Genomic DNA, 15580 nt, shown 5'->3' on the forward strand with positions numbered 1-15580 from the left:
GAGACTACCCTTTGTATGACTTATTTTAATTGTTAAGGTGTTTCAAAACTCTACTTTTTGTGGTGTGTGTGGTGCTAGGGATTAAAACCAGGACCTCACACATCCTAAGTAAGTAAGTGCTCTACCACTGAGCTACATCCCTGGATCTTTTTTTTTTGGCAGTACTGGGGATGGAATCCAGGGACATTCTACCTCCAAGCTGCACCCCCAGCCTATTATTTTATTCTTTATTTTGAAACAGGGTCTTACTGAGTTTAAAAGAGCTCACTAAGTAGCTGAGGCTGTCCACAAACCACAATCCTCATATTTCAGCCTCCCAAATGCTGGGATTACAAGCGTGCACCACCACACCCAGCTCTCCCCAGAGGGAAACAGGTTCTGACTATATTACCCAGGCTGGACTCAAACTTGGAATCCCCCTGCCTCAGCTTCCTGAGTCGCTGGGATTATAAGTGCGTGCCACAATGTCTGGCTCCATGTACTCTTGAATAAAATACAGAATTTATCAGGTGTGGTGGCACACACCTTTAACCCCAGTACTTGGGCTGTAACAGGAGGATGACAAGTTCAAAGACAGACTTAGCAATGTAGGAAGACTCTCAGCAACCTAGTGAGACTGTTTCAAAAAAAATTAAAATATTAGCCATAAAGAAAATTATGTCATTTGTGGAGAAATGGATGGAACTGGAGAACATTATGCTAAGTAAGATTAGTCAGTTACAGAAAGTAAAAAGTTGGATGCTCTCCCTAATATATTGAAGATAGGGAGAAAAAGGGTCACAGGAGGAACTCTAGACGAAGAAGGAATCACATATAAGGTGACCTAACTGAAGGGGATGGGAGGGGGAAGAGGGAAATTCCCTAATGTACATGATGTACATTCACAAACATGTCGAAGTCAATCACCAAGCCAAATGAGAAGGAGGGAGAGGGGAGAGAATGGGGTGAGAACTGGGGAAAGGGTAAATGAGAGATGAGTGCATCTATGCCTCTACCATTTTGTACTCCATTAAGATGTATGACTACAATGCACCAATAAAAAAATTAAAAATTTTAAAAATTTAAAGGGCTGGGGATGTAGTTTGGAGGTAGAATACCTCTGGGTTCAATCCCAGGTAACACACACACACACACACACACACACACACACACACACACACACACTTATTATTATTATTACTACATATTTTACTGAACTTCCTGAATCTATAATTTATACCTAATACGGGAAGCTTGAAAGACTGAGATAGGAGGATTGCAGGTTTGAGGCCAGTTTCAGTAATTTAGTGAGACCCTATTTGAAAATAAAAAGTGAAATAGGGCTGTTTAGCTCAGAGATACATTGCCCCTGGTTTTAATCCCCAATACAAAATATATATATATATATATATATATATATATATATATATATATAATACATACATACATATATATTATCAATAAAGCTCTAGGAGAAAGTTTATCTGCAGCAGAAATTTATAAGTCTAGGACTCAAATTGGTGAGAAAGAGACATGATATGTAAAATAAAATATAAGTCTAATGCCAGGCTTGGTGGCACATGTTGGTAATCCCAGTGCGTGGGAGGCTGAGACAGGAAGAGCACAGATTTGTGGCCAGCCTTAGCTACTTAGTGAGGCCCTCTGCAACTTAGTGAGTCCTTGCTTCAAAATAAAAGAATAAGCCGGGTGTGGTGGTGCACGCTTATAATCCCAGCATTTGGGAGGCTGAGACTGAAGGATCAAGGTTCACAACCAGCCTCAGTTACTTAGTGAGGTCCTTTGCAACTCAGTGAGACTCTGTTTCAAAATAAAAATAAAAAATAGGGCTGGGGGTGTAGCTCGAAGATAGAATGCTCTTGGGTTAGATCTCCAGTACCACAACAAACAAACAAACAAACAAACAAACAAACAAAACTACTACAAGTGTAGCTCAGAGGTAAAATACCCCTGAGTTAAATCTCCAATACTGGGGTGGGGGTGGGGGGAAGGCTGGGGTGTGGTGTGGTGGTACATGTGTATTGTAATCCCAGTTCTTTGGAGGCTGAGACAGGAGGATTCCGGGTTGGCAACCAGCCTTAGCTACTTAGTGAGCCCCCCCCCCCAACAACTTAGTGAGACCTTGTTTCAAAGTAATAAATGAAAACAAGAAATAGGACTAGGGGTATAGCTGGAGGTAGAATGTCTCTAGGTTCAATCCACAGGTAAAAAAGAAAAAGAGAAAAGAGAGAAGAGAGAGAGAAGGAGAGAACAGAGAGAGAGAGACAGACAGACAGACACAGAGAGACAGAGACAGAAAGTGGCTGGATATCTGGCTCAGAGATAGAATTCCCCTGGGTTCCATCTCCAGTTTAAAAAAAATTAATTTGGGTGAATTAATTTAAATCTAAATACTGACTTATATATCAGGCATATTCTAGAGAGTGGGAGTTCTGAGCAAATAAATGAAAACTGCCCTACCAGAAGTCAAGACTTTAAATGGGAAAAGTTTCATTACAAATCAATAGAGGAAGAATGAACTTGTAAAGAAATTACTTTCAACATAAAAAAAAGAAGAAAAATAAAACTATAGCCCCAATTCATTTCATTGTCAAAGAAAACAAAAACCTCTAGGCTGTTAAAGGACCAAACTTACAAACAGAAAACCTTTTTTTCTGTGTGTGTGGTGCGAGGAATTGAACCCAGGCGCATTATGCCTCTGAGCTACACTCTCAGCCCTATTTTTTTTTTTTTTTTGGTGGTACTGGGGTTCCTGGAAGCCCTTCTACCTCCGGGCTACACTCCCAGACCTATTTTTACATTTTTATTTGGAAACAGGGTCTTCTAAGCCAGCACCACGCGGCTGGCTTCGAACCTGCGTGATCCTCCTGTCTCTGCCTCCCAAGCGCGGGGATTACAAGCGTGCGCCACCATGCCCGGCTCTCAGCACTATTTTTAAAATTTTGATACAAGGTCTCGCTAGGTTGTGGAGGGCCTCCCTAAATTGCTGAGGCTGGCCATGAACTGTGATCCTCCTTTCTCAGCCTCCCAAGTACTAGCACTCCTGACTAAACAGAAAACTTTAACACTATTAAAAGAAAATGCTTACTTAGTGAGGCTCTCAGCAACTTAGTGTGACCCTGTTTCAAAATAAAATATAAAATAGCACTGGGAGTATAGCCCAGAGGTAGAAAAGCCCCTGGGTTCCACCCCCAGTACCACACACACACACACACACACACACACACACACAAAAAAAAAAAAAAAAAAAAAAAAGAAGAAAATGTTTAAAAAACTTTAAATAATCTTCAGATAAAAAAAGTAAAAGAAATAGTTTATATCTAAGTAAGCAAACATGTAAAACTTTTTATGACAAAATATAGCACAAAGATAAGACTTTAAATAAAGGAAGAAACTACAACATATAAATCATATAAAAAACAAAAAACCTGCTGGAAATGGTGGCACACATTTGTAAGGCCAGTGCTTGGGAGGCTGAGAAAGGAGGATCACAAGTTCCAGGCCAGCCTCAGCAACTCATTGAGACCCTTGGCAAATTAGCTAGACTGTTTCAAAAATAAATAAATAAATAAATAAATAACAACAAATAATTTTTAAAAAGGGTAAATGTCCTTGGGTTCAATCTCCATTGCCAAACAAAACAAAGACCAAAAGAACACACAATCCAAAAGAAAAATGAAAATCAAAATGAACAGCTGGGCGTGGTGGCGCACACTTGTAATCCCAGCATTTGGGAGGCTGAGACAGGAGGATCGAGGTTCGCAGACAGCCTCTGCTACTTAGTAAGGCCCTCTGCAAATCAGTGAGACCCACTTTCAAAACAAATAATAAAAAATAGGGCAGGGGATATAGCTCGGAGGTCGAATGACCCTGGGTTCCATCCCCAGCCCCGCAAAAAAAAAAAAAAAATACATACATGCAAATATACATATATGTGGACTTGGATAAATCTCAAAACAGTAAGTAAAATAATGATTCTGTAACATAATCTACACAAAACATTAATTTATATAGAAGCCCATGAATATGTATAAAAATTTAAAATTCACTGAACAATTACAGACAGCATAGCTGTTTTCTTCCATATTTATAAGTGATTGTTTTATTAAAAATTTAAAAATAACTGCTAGTTTTGAGTGAAAAGGTGATATATTATTCTTCACATTTTGAATAACATTTCAGGATTAAAGAGGCAAAACAACAAAGCTAATGAAGGTCACCATCAAGACCACAGTTCAATGTTCTCTATACCTACGTAAACACAAAAGAACTATGTGAACTCAACTTGCTAAGTACAAGATGAGAATATGAAACAAATTTTAAGTCATGTAAATATGCTGATAAAGCTTGCAAAAAGTAGAATGAAGCTGGGTATGGTAGTGTATGCCTGTAATCTCTGTACTTGGGAGGCTGAGGCAGGAGGTTGAGGCCAGCCTTGACGACTTAGCCAGGTCCTCAGCAGCTTAGTCCATTTCAGAACAAGAAACAGAAAGGGCTGGGTATAAAGCTTAGAGACAGAATGCCCCTGGGTTCAATCCATAGACAGACAGACAGACAGACAGACACACACACACACACACACACACACACACACACACACACACACACGAACTGTATCTCAAAAATGAGGTTAAAAATTTTGATCTCCAATGTATCTCCTATGTAATTGCTAAAGTGAATTCTTTCTCCTTGAGTTATATACTTCCAATTTGATAGCTAACCTATCACTAAAACTTTCATCACAGTACTAAAAAAAAAAAAAATGAAACCAGCTAACCTGTGTGGGTTCTTCTGTGTCTTTGAAGCTCATCACTCCTTGTGAATCTTTTGCCACAAAACATCCAGTTGCATATGAAAGGTCTTTCTCCAGTGTGCCAGCGAAGATGTGCTCGGAGGTGAGATGTTTTGCCATAAATTTTTCCACATCCTTCAATATGACAAATATGCTGTTTCTTTTTTCCAGGTTCATTGCTGCTCCTAACAAAAACCAAAACAAACATTAACTAGACTTCCAAACTAAACCTTTAATTAGGGGAATAAGAAAGGGAATTGTAATTAAATGATGCTTTTCTGAGTAAGTCTGATCATAATGCCACATTGGAGTTAAATACAGAAAAATGACAATTAAAGAAAAAATATAAAAGGTCTGTGTATTAAACATAAAACTGCTATGAAAAGGTATTAACTTCAGAGCTTCCACATGCTATGGACTTCAAGTCCTTCCCCAGTAGGCTCTTCCTGCGAAAAAGAAACACTACTCTAAAGATGTTTAAGACCCTTTAAAATGCCAAAAGGAGTGGTAACTTAGCAAGACCCTGTTTAAAATTAAAAAGAATTGGAGTTTATCTCAGAGGTAAACATCATGGGGTTTAATCTAAACACAAAGCATCCCAAAGAATAATTAACTCCAGTAACAGTGTAAGGTACAGTTTTATTTCCATAGGGTAGTGTGAGTAGTTCCACAGACCACTTCCCAGCAAAACTGGTGAAAAGTATAAAACAAAATACCATTTAAAATCTCTGGAAATGGTCCTAGAAGCAAATACAAACAAAAATAGTAAGAACAGTGAGACTCTGGGGCACTTCACCTCCTTCCCTTCTCCCTCCCACCTCAGGACACATGTGGCATTACAGACTGGAGCAACCAAGAAAAGGATTCCCTCTCCTCCACCTCTCCAGGATGCACAGGACCCAGCACTGCTCATCCTACCCCCAGTGCTCAGTGTTGAAGCTAAATTCCGGTGAGTGGTTGGAACACAAGTGCTATTTTGGATGTGGGTGGTGATAATGCTATGGCCCATGTGGCCCTTGCCCAGCTTCATTCAGTTCTTAAGCTGGAGTTTCTAAGCTGGAAGAAGCATGCTACGAAGACCCGGGGTTATTGCGGCTCCTCCCACCAAGCACTCAGCTCCTAAAACAGGGTATCATTCAGAGAAATGTCCTGGCCTCCAGTTTAAGAGCCATGACTCAGAAATTCTGGCCAGCATGAGACACACACCATCAGAGAGATACAAATCTCTTTCAGCCGGGCGTGGTCGGGCACACTTTTAATCCCTGCACTTGGGAGGCTGAGACAGGAGGATCACACAGGTTTGAAGCCAGCCTCAGCTACAGAGTGAGGCTCTCAGCAACTTAGTGAGACCCTGTTTCCAAATAAAATATAAAATAGGTCTGGGAGTATGGCCTGGAGGTAGGAAGCCTCTGGGTTCCACCCCCAGTACCACCAAAAAAAAAACAAAAAACAAAAAAACCAAAAAAAAAAAAAAAAAACTGACAATCTGTAACAAAGTAGAAATTGGAGGCTAAGGTGAGGAGGAGGAGGAGGAGGAGAAGGAGGCGGCTGCGGAGGAAGAAGAAGAAGAAGAAACACTAGCCAGGTGTGGTGGTGCACACTTGTAATCCCAGCATTTGGGAGGCTTGAGACAAGAGGATCCTGGTTAGTGGATAGCCTCAGCTTCTACTTAGTGAGGCTCTTTGCAACTCAGTGAGACCATGTTTCCAAATAAAGAATAAAAACTAGGGCTGGGAGTGTAGCTCTGAGGTGGATAGCCCCTGGTTTCATCCCCAGACCTGCAAAGAAAAATAAAGATAACGCAATTGCAAAAGGCATATGAGGGGAGATTTACTAATTCATTGGAGATATATATCCAACTGTAGCTTGGCTAGTTTGTTGAGGTTAAGAGACAGGAGGAGTGAGGGCTCCTGAGATCAGAGGAAATAAATGTCAAACATAGAGATTCTTAAATGAATAATGAGGTATCACTACCAACCTTACAAAATAAAAGATCATAAAGGAACTATGAATAATTACTTAGATATGATGGACAAGTTCCTAGGGAGCACAAAATATAAAACTGATTCAAGAACAAATAGTGAATCCAAATAAATCTATAATAAAGTAAAGAAACTGAACTAGGAATAAAATAACACTGGGAGTGATAGTGCAGGCCTCTAATCCTACTACTTGGGAGGCTGAGACAGGAGGATCACAAGTTCAGGAACGGCCTCTGCAAGTGAGTCTCATCAGCCTAGATATCTGGGGATATAGCTTGGAGGTAGCATACCCCTGTGTTTAATTCCTAGTATTAAAAAACAGTAAAAAGAAATAAAAAGTACCCATAAGAAAAATCCAGACTCAAGTAGCTTCAAGGGTGAATTCCACAAAACATTAAAAAAATTAATACCTGTTCTTCACTAACTTATTCAGAAAATAAAACTGGAAGAAACACTTCTTAACTTGTTCTATAAAGTCAGTATTTACTGTCATCACGACTAAATACATTGCAAGAAAAACAAACAGCAGCATCTCTAATGAGTACAGATGCAAAAATCCTCAACATAAGGCTAGAAAACTGCATCCAGCAACATATAAAAGAACTATACGCCATGACCGAACTGAATGTACCCAAGAGTGCATAAATGCTTTCCCATCTAACAATCAACACAAATTATATTAAAATAAAAAACAAAACCATATGATCATCACAACAAATGCTAGAGAGCATTTGACACAAAGAACCTTTTTCACGATAAAAAATGCTCAAAAACTAGGAATAGAAGAAATATCCTTCCACTTGACTACGGCCCCAGAGCTAGGTACCATTATAGTGAGACACTGGATGCTTCCCCTAATATTAGAAACAAGTATGTGCAATTTGCTGCTTCTCTTCACCATTACACAGAAAGTTCCACACAAGGAATCGATGAAAAGAAAAAGAAAAAAAACTCTTCCTGAGTGGAAAAGAAGTAAAATCTCTTTCGCAGGTAACACGACTTTATAGAGAGAAATACTAAGGAATCTTATCTAGAGTCTTTGTAGAAAATGGCAAGTTGATGTTAAAATTCCATAAATTACAAGTGCTACAAAACAGCAAAAACAATTTTGAAGAATAGCAAAATTAGATGACCCATATTTCCCAATTTCAAAAGTTATTACAAAACCAAAGTAATCATGACAGTGTGATACTGTTATACAGACAGACCTACAGTCCAGATGCAGGGGTGCAAGCCTATAATCATCGTACTTGAGAGGCTGAGACAGGAGGATTGCAGATTTGAGGCCAGCCTCAGCAATTTAGTGAAACCCTGTTTCAAAATAAAAAATAAAATAGGGTTGAGGTATAGCTAGGAGGCAGAAGAATGCCTCTGTATTACTAGTACCAAAGGAGGAAGGGGGGTTGATAATGTAGCTCCGAGGTAGAATGCCCCTGGGTTCAATCCCTGGTACAAAAAAAAAAAAAAAAAAAAAAAAAGTAGACATAAAGATTAATGAAATAGGACTGAGAGTCCAGAAATAAACCCACTGTCTTCCAGGCATGGTGGCCCAAGTCTGTAATCCCACTATCTGGGAGGCTGAGATAAGAGGATCACAGGTTCAAGGCCAGCCTCAGAAACTTAGTGAGACCCTCTTTCAAAATAAAAAAATAAAAACAGGTCTGGGGGAGTCACAGGTTTTCTCTAATATGCAGAAGCTAGGGAGTAATGGGGATACCAGAGGGACTCCAGATAATGGAGGGGAAATTTCAGTGGAGCCAGAGGTGGTCTAAGGGGAGGAGAGGGGAAAGAATGAGGTCCACTGAAGGAATTACTACCATCAGCTTTGTGTACATATATGAAAAAACCAATTTCGATCTCAGGACTCTATATGGGGAGGCGGCAGGGGGAGGGGTGAGGAACCAAGTGCTGTGTGCATGCATGTCACTGTCAACATGATTGACATTATGATGTGAGACTAAAATGCACCAACAAAAGCATATTAAAAAAAAAAAGGTCTGGGGTTGTAGCTCTGAGGTAGAACACCCTTGAGTTCAATCCTCAGAACCCCTCCCCAACAAAACCACATGTCTATTATCAAATGATTTTTGACAAAGGTGTCAAGACTATTCAATGAGGGGAAGGATAGTTTTATCAGTAAATGGTGGTATATAGATGTTTACCTGAGACCACATATAAAAAAATAAATGAAGCTGGGTATGGTGGTGCATGCTTATAATCCCAGTACTTGGGAGGCTAAGACAGAAGGATCACAGTTTCAAGGCCAGCCTCAGCTACTTAGTGAGGCCCTCTGCAACTTGGTGAAACCCTGTTTCAAAATAAAGAATGAAAGCTGGGCGTGGTGGCTCACGTTTATAATCCCAGTTTATAATCCCAGCATGAGGGAGGGAAGCTGAGACAGAAGGATCGTGGTTCAAGGACAGCCTCAGCTTCTACTTAGTGAGGTCCTTTGCAACTCAGTGAGACCCTGTTTCAAAAATAAAAATGATGCAGGACGTGGTGGCACACACTTGTAATCCCAGTACTTGGGAGGCTGAGACAGGAGGATCATGCAGGTTCAAAGCCAGTCTCAGCTACTTAATGAGGCCCTCTGCAACTTCGTGAGACTCTGTTTCAAAAATAAAGAATAAGCCGGGCGTGGTGGTGCACGCTTGTAATCCCAGCATTCGGGAGGCTGAGACTGGAGGATCGCAGTTCGTGGACAGCCTCAGCTACTTAGTGAGGCCCTCTGCAATTCAGTGAGACCCTGTTTCAAAATAAAGAATAAAAAATAGGGTAGGGGCTGTAGCTCGGAGGTCGAATGACCCTGGATTCCATCCCTAGACTAGCAAAAAAAATAAAAATAAAGCATAAAATAGAGCTGGGGTGTGGCTCAGAGGTAGAATACCCCTGGGTTCGATCCTAGGGGAAAAAAAAAAACCTGGCAATGGTAAGGATATAAAATGGTGCAGCCACTTTGGAAAATAGTCTGGCAGTTCCTCAAAGGATAAAAGTACAGTTAACACATGATCCAGCGATTACATTCCTAAGCATATACACAAGAAAAACAAAAGACATATGTCCACACAAACACTTCTATAAAAATGTCTATAGCAGCATTATTTATAATGATCAAACTCTATCAAATGATGGGATAACGTACAATCACACAATGAAATATTACTTATCCATAAAAAAGGAATGAGCGATAGATCATGCTATCTTATGTCTGAACCTTGAAAACATTATTGTCAGTGACAAAAGAACTTAACTGTATGACTCCACTTATATGTCCAGAATAGGCAAATCTATAAACAAAGCAACTAGTTTAAGGGTTGCTGAGGAATGAAAAGGTTGGAGGGTGGGGATGAGTAATCTCTAAAGGAGAGAGGATTTCTTTTTGAAGATGACAAAAACCTTCTAAAAATAACTGTGGGAATAGCTATACAACTCTATAAATATATTAAAAACCAATAGAACATACATTTTGAATGAGTATTTAAAATTGTATAAAGTAAATGAAAGAAGAAATCTATTTGAAAAAAATAAAAGTATGAGATAACACTCAAATTCCATTCCTAGCACAGCCTAACTTAATTATCTTTCAACTTCTGGACTACGAAGGGAGTGACTTTTCAGTGATCAAAGTATGTACTAATGACTTCATTTTTAACTACTATTTTATGTCTTCCAGCGAACTAGAGGTGAAATAGAGAATTTACCTTCCTTCTCCTTCTCTACAGTTAGGACAGGAACAGGCAACTCTCCGAAGCCTCTTGCCAGGCTGCACCTCTTGATCAGAGCTCTGCTGGCCTTGCTGCAAATGCACTTGTGTGAGTTGGTCAGGACTAACAGCACCTATCGTCGCATTAGCAATTCCTCCAACTGCCACCGTTACAGGAGCTATGGTAGCTTGCTGGACTTTCACACCATCTTGTCCTTGCTGCTGACCTTAAAAGAAATCAAGAGGGTAAATAACATTATTTTCCTATAGAAAAGAGTAAAAAAAATCATGTGGACATTTTTTTTTTTTTTTGCATGTGTGGTACTGGGAATTAAACCCAGAGGCATTCTACCTCCAAGCTATACCCCCAGAATGATTTTATTTTTTATTTGGAAACAAGATCTCACTGGGTTCCTGAGAGCCTCACTAAATTGCTAAACTTATCCTTAAACCAGTGATCCTCTTGTCTCAGCCTCCCAAGTACTAGGATTACAAGCATGTGCCACCACACCCAGCTTCATGTGAACATTTTAAAGGTAACATATTTGTCCATGTTAAATTGCTGAGGCTGGTCTTGAACCTGTGATCCTTTGTCTCAGCCTCTGAAGTATTGGGATTATAGGCACACGCCACCATGTGCAGCTCTAAGGTATATAAATTTTAACCACATACATTAAAACTAAAGGAGACATGGCTTGATCAACTCCTGTGAAGTTACTTATAAAAAGCATTTAAAAAAATACATAGACCTTAGTAACATTTTAAATAAAAGAACATGGAGGGGAAACTAGAAATAATAAAGATGAAGATATGAGTTGTGAATTTCCTACAACTATTATTAATTTGATTATTTCACCAATCATTTGAGGTAAGTAAATCAGTTATTAACATTTCCATTTTACAGATTTGATAATAGACCCAAATCAACCGTGCGTGGTGGTGCACACTTGTAATCCCAGCATTCGGGAGGTGGAGACTTGAGGATCTCGGTTTGCAGACAGCCTAACAGGTACTTAGTGAGGCCCTTCGCAACTCAGTGAGACCCTATTTCAAAAATAAAAAGACTAAGCCGGGCGTGGTGGCGCACGCTTGTAATCCCCATGCTTGGGAGGCGGAGACAGGAGGATCAAGCAGGTTCGAAGCCAGCCGTGCTGGCTTAAGAGACCCTGTTTACAAATAAAAATATAAAAAATGGGTCTGGGAGTGTAGCCCGGAGGTAGAAGGGCTTCCACCAAAAAAAAAAAAGAAAGAAAGAAAGAAAGATACATATTTAGGGATAGGCTTTAACAGCTTTGACAGACATGATAAGAGAGTCTGTGGTAGAGTAGTAGTAAAAAGAATAATAGCCTAGGTTTGGGAAGTATGCTTATTAATTACAGAACATTTCTTTGTCTTATCCAAGAGCTACAACTAGTTGTCTCCCTAGAGATAAATGTTAGCCCGAGAATATCAAGGAATAGCTGAGTCCTCCCTATACTGTTTAAATGAAAGAGAACTGATAGGTTGGGTCCATCCCTTCCCCCATGGGACCCCGCAGCGGGGACAGGAGGCGGAACCAAAGCGGAGAAATCTTGAGACTCCAGGTATGGAGAGACTCCAGATGTTGCGAGAGGACCAGCTAGCCCCACCCCAGAATCTGGCTGCATAAATACCATCAATTCCTCTCTGACCAGTGACTCTGCCCATCAAAAGTGACTGCTGGCTGACTCTGTTGACCCCATGGCTCTGCTGCTCCATCATCAGTCCCTTCCCCCACAGTCAGCAGACCTTGCCTGAAGGTGCCAGTTTGATTACAGTTGCCTGGTCTCACACAATAACTTGGCTGGTGTTTACCTCCTTTGCGACACCCCCCCACACTCAATTTCAATGTCACAGTAACCACTTCATTTAAAAAAATTTAGGCAAATGAGTAGACACAACAGTCAGTTTAGTAGAACCTAAAAGTTAAACAGAGCTTTTGGGTCAAGTCTTCCCTGTGAATTATGACTCTCTCTTCAGATTTTTCCTTTGAGGAACTATGAAGAGTGAGCATCAACTAAGATAATATACTTAGCATATTTAACATAATGTCTGACATGTGATAAACACTGAAGAGAAAGATTGACTTCAGTGAGCCTGGTATTCAGTACAACTAGTTAATAACAGCCATTGAGATTTCTGTAAATCTTAGATCTTTGAATGAGAACCTATGGCTTGGATCTGGAATGCACACCAACTACTCTGTGCAAGAATGGCCCCCAGCACTTAAAAACATTCAGTAGGGCCTAGCAGGAGGTTTTAGTCACTAGGGAAGTTCACTAGAAGGAGACTGTATTGCCCATCTCTTCCTCTCCTATTTTTTTTTTTGGGGGGGGGTGGAGTGGTCATGAGGTGAAGATTTTATTACACCATCGGAATGTGCCATGAGCTACACCCTCCCACTTACCACTGACCACCAGAGCCTAAATGCACTGAGTCTGCCTGATCATGGACTGAAACCTCTAAAATTGAGCTAAAATATGTCTTATCTCTTTATAATTTGGTTATCTCAGGTATTTGTTCTGGTAGCAAAAAACTAGCACAAAAATCTAGTATAAGGACTTCCGAGAAGATGGCGACCAAGAAAAGCAGCGTTTACAAGTCCTGCTAAAACTCGATCTCTGTTGCCACAAAATCAGTGCTTTTCAAAGCCAGAAAACACCATAAGCAGAGACATAAAAAATGTAAACACAAGGGACAGGGAAAAGAAAGACTAGAAGAACAATCAGAGACCAGAAATCAAGCCTGCAATGCGGCAGCAGAGCCGTGCTGGCGCCATCTTCCCTCACAGCACCAGGCTCCAGAGAGGAAAGATAAACAAGGAGCTGAAGTGAGCAGCTGCAGATCATTCGGGTGCAATTCAGCAGTTCTTTCAGCGCAATGAACGTCAAAAACTCCCAGGGGTCAAGCTCATAATGCCTTCCAGGGACTCAGAACGGAGCTCAAAACCAGAAAAGAAATACACTAGCCTCATGGCCAAGGGCGTGGCAGCGGCGCCATAATGCCAGTAGCAACAGCAAGTTCACCGCGCCCCGCCACAGCTCCAGATCTGCACCCACAATAACCGTGAGTGTAACTGAGGCCCCTAATGGAGAAATCTCTGTTCTGCACTCCCAGGGACTTGTGATAATCTCCTTGGGTCAGATATTTTGCAGTCCAACCCAGTGAAGGAGTAGCAGTGGCAGAGATACCACACCCTAGTCGCAGCTCCCTGTGGGAAAATGCCCAGCCCGGCACCCCCACGGTCTTGCGCAGCCTTGATTAACTACCTGGGTATGAGACTTTGTGATACAACCCAGTAAAGGAGTAGTGGAGGCTGAGATTACAACAGACTTGAGATACAGAGCACCCTAAGTGAAGTTGTGGTGACCCGGGGAAGAACCCAGAGAAGGCACAAACTTCTGAAATCATGGGAAAGAGAAACAACAACAGAGCAATGAATGCCCACAACCCCATATTATCAGAACCTGAAACACAGAAATTCAGAGATCTCTAGAAGATCAAATCAGGAAAATAACTGTAGAAATAATACAAGACTTTCGAAAAGAATTTAGAGAGAGTCTAAAAGAAATAAAGGAAGCAATCATTGAGGTAAAGGCCTCAATTCAAAGTATAAACAATCGATTAGACCACATGGAGAATAGAATCTCGCTCCTAGAAGATGATCACTCTAAAAATGAACGCATAATTTATAACTTAGAAAAAAAAATCAGACAGCAGGAATCGGACATTGAAGAAATATGGGCCCATTAAGAGAGCTAACTTAAGAATAATCGGAATAGAGGAGGGAAAAGAAGGTGAAACCAAAGGGATCAATAATCTCTTCAAAGAAATAAGAGCAGAAAATTTTCCAAACATAGAGCAAGAGGTCGATACACAGGTCCAGGAAACTGATAGAACTCCCTTTAGAGAGGATTGGAGAAGAGGATCCCCACGCCACATAATTGTCAAAATGACCAATGTGGAAGCCAAGCAGAGAATCTTAAAGGCAACAAAAACAAAGGGCCAAGTGACATTCAGAGGCAAACAAATTAGAATCACTCCAGACTTCCCAGACCAAGTCATGAGAGCCAGAAGAGCTTGGAGTAACATATTCCAAACTCTGAAAGAAACCAACTTCCAGCCAAAAATTTCCTACCCAGCAAAACTATCTATCAAATTAGATGGGGAAATAAGAAGCTTCCATGACAAACAGAAACTGAAGGAATTTATATCTTCAAAACCAGCGCTAGAGGAAATACTCAAAGAGATTAACTACAAAGAAGAAATAGGTAATACACACCAAAACCAGAGAAACAAGATTTTCCATCCAACAGACAACTAAGCAAAGAAGAATATATTCGTGTGTTTATAGGTTGAAATCTTTGGAGATTCATTAGTTATTTCAGTCTTTTACCTATTTCTAAATTGTATTGTTTGCTTTTATTGTTGCTAAGTTTTAGGATTTTTACTTAGAATATTAATATACCTTCAGATATAGCATTTGGAAATATTTTATCCCATTCTATCAGTAACTTTTAACTCTGTTTACATTGTCTTTGCATGTACAATATTTTTTTAGGAAGTTTGTTTATTCTTTTGTTGCCTGTGCCTTTGAAATCATATCCAAGAAATCACTGCCAATTTCAATGTTGTAAAGTGTTATAACCCAGGTTTTCTTCTAAAAGTTTATAGTCTTAAGATTTACATTTAGGTCTTTTATCTCTTTTGAGTTAATATTTGTATATGGTGTTAGGTAAGGGTCCAATTTTATTCTTTTTCATGTAATGATTATTTTTCAACAATATTTAGTGAAAAGATTATTATTTCCTTCACCAAATGTTCTTGGAAACTTTGTCAAAAATAACTTTACCATATATGGAAGAATTTATTTCTAGGCTTTTTATTTTACCCCACTGGTTTATATATCTGCCTTTATAGCAGTACTACACTGTTTCAATTATTGTAGTTCTATAAGGTTTGAAATCAGAAAATGTACATCTTCTAGCTTTGTTCTTTTTTGAGATTGTTTTGGGTATTTAGAGTTCATATTTCATGTTAGGATAGATTTTTTCTGAAAAATAAATGTATGATAGTTTTACCTTAAAA

At 39.8% G+C, this 15580-nt stretch overlaps 1 protein-coding gene across 2 annotated transcripts in view; it reads right to left on the bottom strand.

Moving 5' to 3' along the window:
- Positions 1-15580, bottom strand: part of SP4 (Sp4 transcription factor) — a gene marked incomplete at its 3' end in the record, with an annotated part of 68694 nt that overhangs the window by 6265 nt on the left and 46849 nt on the right. Inside the window, exons 3-4 of one of the 2 annotated variants that reach the window (XM_080701098.1) lie at positions 10473-10701; positions 4775-4974 (exon numbers count right to left, since the gene is read on the bottom strand). In XM_080701098.1, the coding sequence (XP_080557224.1) occupies positions 4775-4974; positions 10473-10701 (429 nt within the window). The remainder of the gene's footprint in view (positions 1-4774; positions 4975-10472; positions 10702-15580) is intronic. The other variant, XM_080701099.1, reaches the window with a different exon arrangement.

The sequence above is a fragment of the Muscardinus avellanarius genome (assembly GCF_963383645.1).
Source record: "Muscardinus avellanarius genome assembly, chromosome: 9".
NCBI classification, from domain to species: domain Eukaryota; kingdom Metazoa; phylum Chordata; class Mammalia; order Rodentia; family Gliridae; genus Muscardinus; species Muscardinus avellanarius.